The 4,615-nt window shown below is 72.2% G+C and overlaps 1 protein-coding gene across 1 annotated transcript; it reads left to right on the top strand.

Moving 5' to 3' along the window:
* Positions 1-1,648: 1,648 nt before the first annotated feature.
* Positions 1,649-2,725, top strand: AURANDRAFT_12246 (hypothetical protein; the record flags this gene model as incomplete). Its single annotated transcript, XM_009037994.1, has 1 exon — positions 1,649-2,725. A coding segment is annotated over one exon (1,077 nt), but the record flags the coding sequence as incomplete, so codon positions are not given.
* Between the last annotated feature and the right edge of the window lie 1,890 nt (positions 2,726-4,615).

The raw sequence follows: 4,615 nt of genomic DNA, 5'->3' as shown, positions 1-4,615 counted from the left end.
AGAGGCGCAGGAACCCGAAGCCCTCCTGGGGCCCGTAGACCTCGCCGTGGCCCAGGCCCGTGACCTCCGAAAAAAAAGTCTTGACGTACGCGCTGCCGGACGTCGGAAACGACGGCACGAGGAACGCCGCCTCGTCGTAGCCGCAGGGCGCGCAGGCCGCGCGGTGCCGCCGCTCGCCCGCGGGCCAGAGCAGCGGCCACCAGCGGCTGTAGTTGCGGTAGCGCGGGTCGCCCGGCGGCGGGCCCCAGGCGGGCACCTTCGCCGCGGCGGCGGCGCGCGCCGCGCCGCGGTCGCGCGTCGCCTTGCGGAGCCGCGCGGACCGCTTCTCGCACCTGGCCAGCAGCCGCGACCCGCGGCTCCACGACGCGACGATGCCCGCGAACCAGAGCGCCACGAGCGCGCAGAGCAGCGCGACGAGGCGCTTCATCTATATGAGCCCATAACGATGCGGCACGCTTGCGGCACTCGCCGGCTGCGGCAAGCTTCACCATCGACGCTGCCCCGCCCCCACAAGAATATGGCGGCCAAGGAGTCCTCCAAGGACGAGTTCCTCGCGGCGCACCGGCGGCGGTCCCTGAAGCGGGGCACGAGCGCGCACCTCAAGGAGGAGCACCGGCTGAAGCAGATCCAGGTCTTCACGAAGTGGATCAACGCGAAGATCGCGCCGAAGATCGCCGCGGGCGCTTTGGCGCCCGTGGCGGACCTCGTCGACGACCTCCGGAGCGGCTGCGTGCTCTACTACGTCATCGAGGCGCTCGCCGCCGAGCCCCTGGCGCCCAAGGTCGGCAAGTGCGACCTGAAGGGCCAGAACAAGGCGCACCACATGGCGAACCTGTCGCTCGTGTTCCGCGCGCTCAAGCTCTACGGCGTCAAGACGGTGAACGTCGGCGCGCCGGACGTCTTCGAGGGCCACGAGTACCTCGTGCTCGGCCTCTGCTGGTCCATCCTGACCAAGTTCACGGCGATCCAGCTCGCCCGGGACGCCGAGGCCGACGGCGTCGCCGCGTCGTCCGCGGGCGTCAAGGAGAAGCTCGTCGCGTGGGCGAACCGCTGCGTCGAGCCCTGCGGCCTCGAGATCCGCGCCCTGGCGTCGGACTTCCGGGACGGCAAAGCCTTCCTCGCCATCCTCCACGGCTGCGACGCCGCGAGCCCCTACGACCCCACCGGCGACGCGCGCGCCGACGCGGCGGCGGCGTTCGCGCGCGCGCGCGACGCCTACGGCGTGCCCGAGCTCATCGGCTACGACGACGTCGGCGACGAGCAGTCCGTCGTCGCCTACCTCGCCGAGCTCAAGGCGCGGCTGCCGCGGGGCTGGGCGGCGCGGAAGCTCAAGCACGCCGTGCGGTCCCTAAAAACCGTCGCCGCGCTGTCGCGCCGCGTCGCCGCGGAGCCCGTCGCCGCGGAGCCCGCGAAGCCCGCGATCCAGTTCTACGGCGCCCACCGCCTGTCCGTGCGCGTCGACGACGACGAGGCCAAGGCGGGCCCGCGGCCGCCGCCGCCGCGCGAGCCCGAGCCCGCGCCGGAGCGCGCGCCGCCGCCGCCCGCGCCCGCGCCGCCGCCGGACCGCTGCGACGTGCTCCTCCCCTCGCCGGCGCACGCGCCCTACCGCATCTGCGTCGTCGAGTTCGCCGTGCCCGGCCACGCGAACGGCGGCAGCGACAAGGGCGGCGACGGCCGCCGCGTCGACAGCGTGCCCATCGCGAACGGCGTCATCCGCGCCGGCGGCGCCTGCGACGTGCGCACCTACGACCCGGCGGCCCACGAAACCTTCGCCCGGGCCATCAAGGCCTACGACGCGCTCGTCGTCCGCGTCAACCCGGGCCAGCTCTCGCAGGCGGCCGGCCACGAGGGCCTCCAGGACAAGTTCGACGCGCTCCTCGAGGACTTTGGCGCCTGGGGGAAGCCCGTCTGGTCGTCGCCGGAGGTGCAGACGAAGATGGGTGCCAAGGACGCGCTCGTGAAGATCGCGAACCTCAAGTGCGGCCTCCCGGACACGTTCGCGTACTACGACGCGGCGACCTTCGAGGCCCGGTTCAAGCAGACCATGGCCTTCCAGCCGCGCGTGCTCAAGCAGAACCGGGGGTCCGCCGGCGAGGGCATCTGGCTCTGCTGGCTCGCGAACGCGGACCGCGACGGCGCGCTCGACGCGCGCGACTACCCCGCGAAGACGCTCGGCGCGGCGTCGCTCCCGGACGACGCGGTGTTGAAGTTGATGGAGATGAGCGACAACCACGTCGAGTACCACACGGTCCGCGAGTTTGTGACCTTCTGCACCGCGGGGCCGGGCGCGCGCGGCGCGGGGTCGTGGGCGTCGACGTTCCCCGGCGAGTACCTCAAGGGCGGCGTCGAGGCCGGCGGCCAGCTCGTGGACCAGCGGCTCCTGCCGCGCATCGCCGAGGGCGAGGTGCGCGTGCTCATGTCCGGCGACGCCTGCCAGGCCATCATCCACAAGAAGCCCGAAAACGGGCTCAGCGCCGTCGGCGGCAACAGCGTCTACACCTACTACGAGCCGTCGGACCCCAAGTACAAGGGGCTCCTCGACCGCCTGCTCTACGACGTCGAGCACGGCCTCATGGAGACCCTGGGGCTCGCCGGCGAGGCGTTGCCGCTCCTCTGGACCTGCGACTACATCCCCAAGAACCCGGAGGGCTGGGCCGGCGACGGCGACGCGCCGCCGGAGCTCACGGAGTACGTCGTCGGCGAGTTCAACTGCTCCTGCGTCGGCGTGTCCCAGTTCCAGGCCGTCTGCGGCGGCGACCGGACGCTCGCGGACGTGCCCGACGCCGACTACGCCGCGGGCACGCGGCTCGCGGACCTCATGGGCCGCCAGCAGGGCAGCAAAAGAGAGCGAAATTCTCAACTTCAAAGGCTCATATCTCGGCCGTTTTCCACTCGTTTCGGCTGACTTTTGGACGAGCGATCATCTCTCGGAACGATCTCGAAGCGCGGATGCTTTTTCCGGAACACGCGCGCGCGGAACACTCACGTTGAAGCGACGTTGAATCACCCTTTTGCTGCCCAGGCCGCCAGGCGATCCGCATGCTCGTGCGGCCCGCGCCGCGGGGCCGCGACCGCCGGAGCATCGTCGCGGAGCCCGCGGACGTCCTCGAGCAGGCCGAGGAGGCCGACGGCTGCGAGGAGCTCGAGCCCATCGACAACTCGTCCTGCCTCCGGTCCCACATCACCTACGACGCGCCCTTCGACTACGGCTGCTGCGGGTCCCACTTCTTCCCGGGCATCTTCTAACACTACGCTTCCCATATTCGCAGACGGAGGTTCGAAGCTCCCACGGACGACGCTTACGCGGCCGGCGCCCTCAGTCGTCCTCGGTGTAGGTCGCGCCCTCGGAGTACTGGCCGCCGTCGGACGTGAGCTGGAGCGTCTTGAGGCCGCCGAGGAGGATGGAGCACGCGAAGCCCGCGCCGAGCAACGGCGTGAACTTGGGCTCGAGCTGGTCGACGATGAAGCTCTGGAGCGCCGGGTCCAGGGGCTCCTGCTTGGCCGCGGCGAAGGCCTCGAGCGTGATGGCGCAGCCGATGCCGACGAACGCGACGAGGAGCACGAGGATGCCGCCGAGGAGGAACTTCTCGAGGCCGATCTGCACGCCCGCGGGCACGGCCTTGAGGGGCTCGAAGGCCGGCTCGGCCGGCGCCGCGACGGTCTTCGTCGTCCGGCCCGTCGAGTCGATGCCGAACTTCTCGAAGATCTCCGCCTCGGCGCCGGCGCCGCCGGGCGCGGCCGCCGTCATCGTCGCCGACGCGTCGTCGCCGTCGTCGTCGGCGTCGACGCGGATCGTCGCCGGGCCCGCGCCGCCGCTCCGGCTCTTCTTCGGCGCCGACGGCGCCTTGCTGAAGCCCTTCTTCTTCGCGCGCAGCGCCGAGGTGGCCCGCGCCGACGCCGCCGGGCTCACGAGCGCGGACGCGCAGGCGAGGCCCGCGAAGACGAGCAGTGATCGAAGCATGCTCGGGAGAAGAAGTCTTGAGGTTTCTCAGGTGCTCAGATGGCGTCGAATCCAAGGCGAGCGAGTGCTCAGAGCTGCCAGCAGTGCTGTCTCATCGACTCAGACATTGAGCCTGGCCAGGCTGAGATCTGGGCCGGAGATGCACTCGTGTTGAGAGAGAGATTGCAGCGTTTCATTCGACCACGCACGATGTGGGGCTGGCTCACCGGGCAGGACGCGCCGACGGAGGCGCCGCCGCCGCCGCCGCCGCCGCCCAAGGAGCTCCTCATCGAGGTGCACCGCTGGGACAGCGAGGACTCGGCGTCCGAGGACTACGGCGACGACGAGGCCCTCGACGCCGGCGGGGAGCTCGGGCGCGCGCCGCGCTTCGGCTCGCCCGAGGAGGCGCCGCGCGTCGCCGCCGGCGACGTCGCCGTCGACGTCGAGGTCGCGGCGCCGGCGAGCGACCGGCTCCGGCGCCTCGCGGCGGGGCGGCCGAAGTCGCCGGAGCGCGAGGCCGCGGACCGCGCGCGCGTCCGCGCGGCGCTCAACTCGCAGCGCGGCAGCCTCCAGGGCCTCGCGTCCACGACCCGGCGGGCGCTCCTGCGGCGGCGCGCCGCGCGCGCCATCACGCGCGCGGTCCGCGCGGCCATCGACGGCCGCCGCGCGGCCGCG

This window comes from Aureococcus anophagefferens (genome assembly GCF_000186865.1).
Source record: "Aureococcus anophagefferens unplaced genomic scaffold AURANscaffold_7, whole genome shotgun sequence".
NCBI classification, from domain to species: Eukaryota; class Pelagophyceae; order Pelagomonadales; family Pelagomonadaceae; genus Aureococcus; species Aureococcus anophagefferens.
This window is presented reverse-complemented; position numbering and strand designations above follow the sequence as displayed.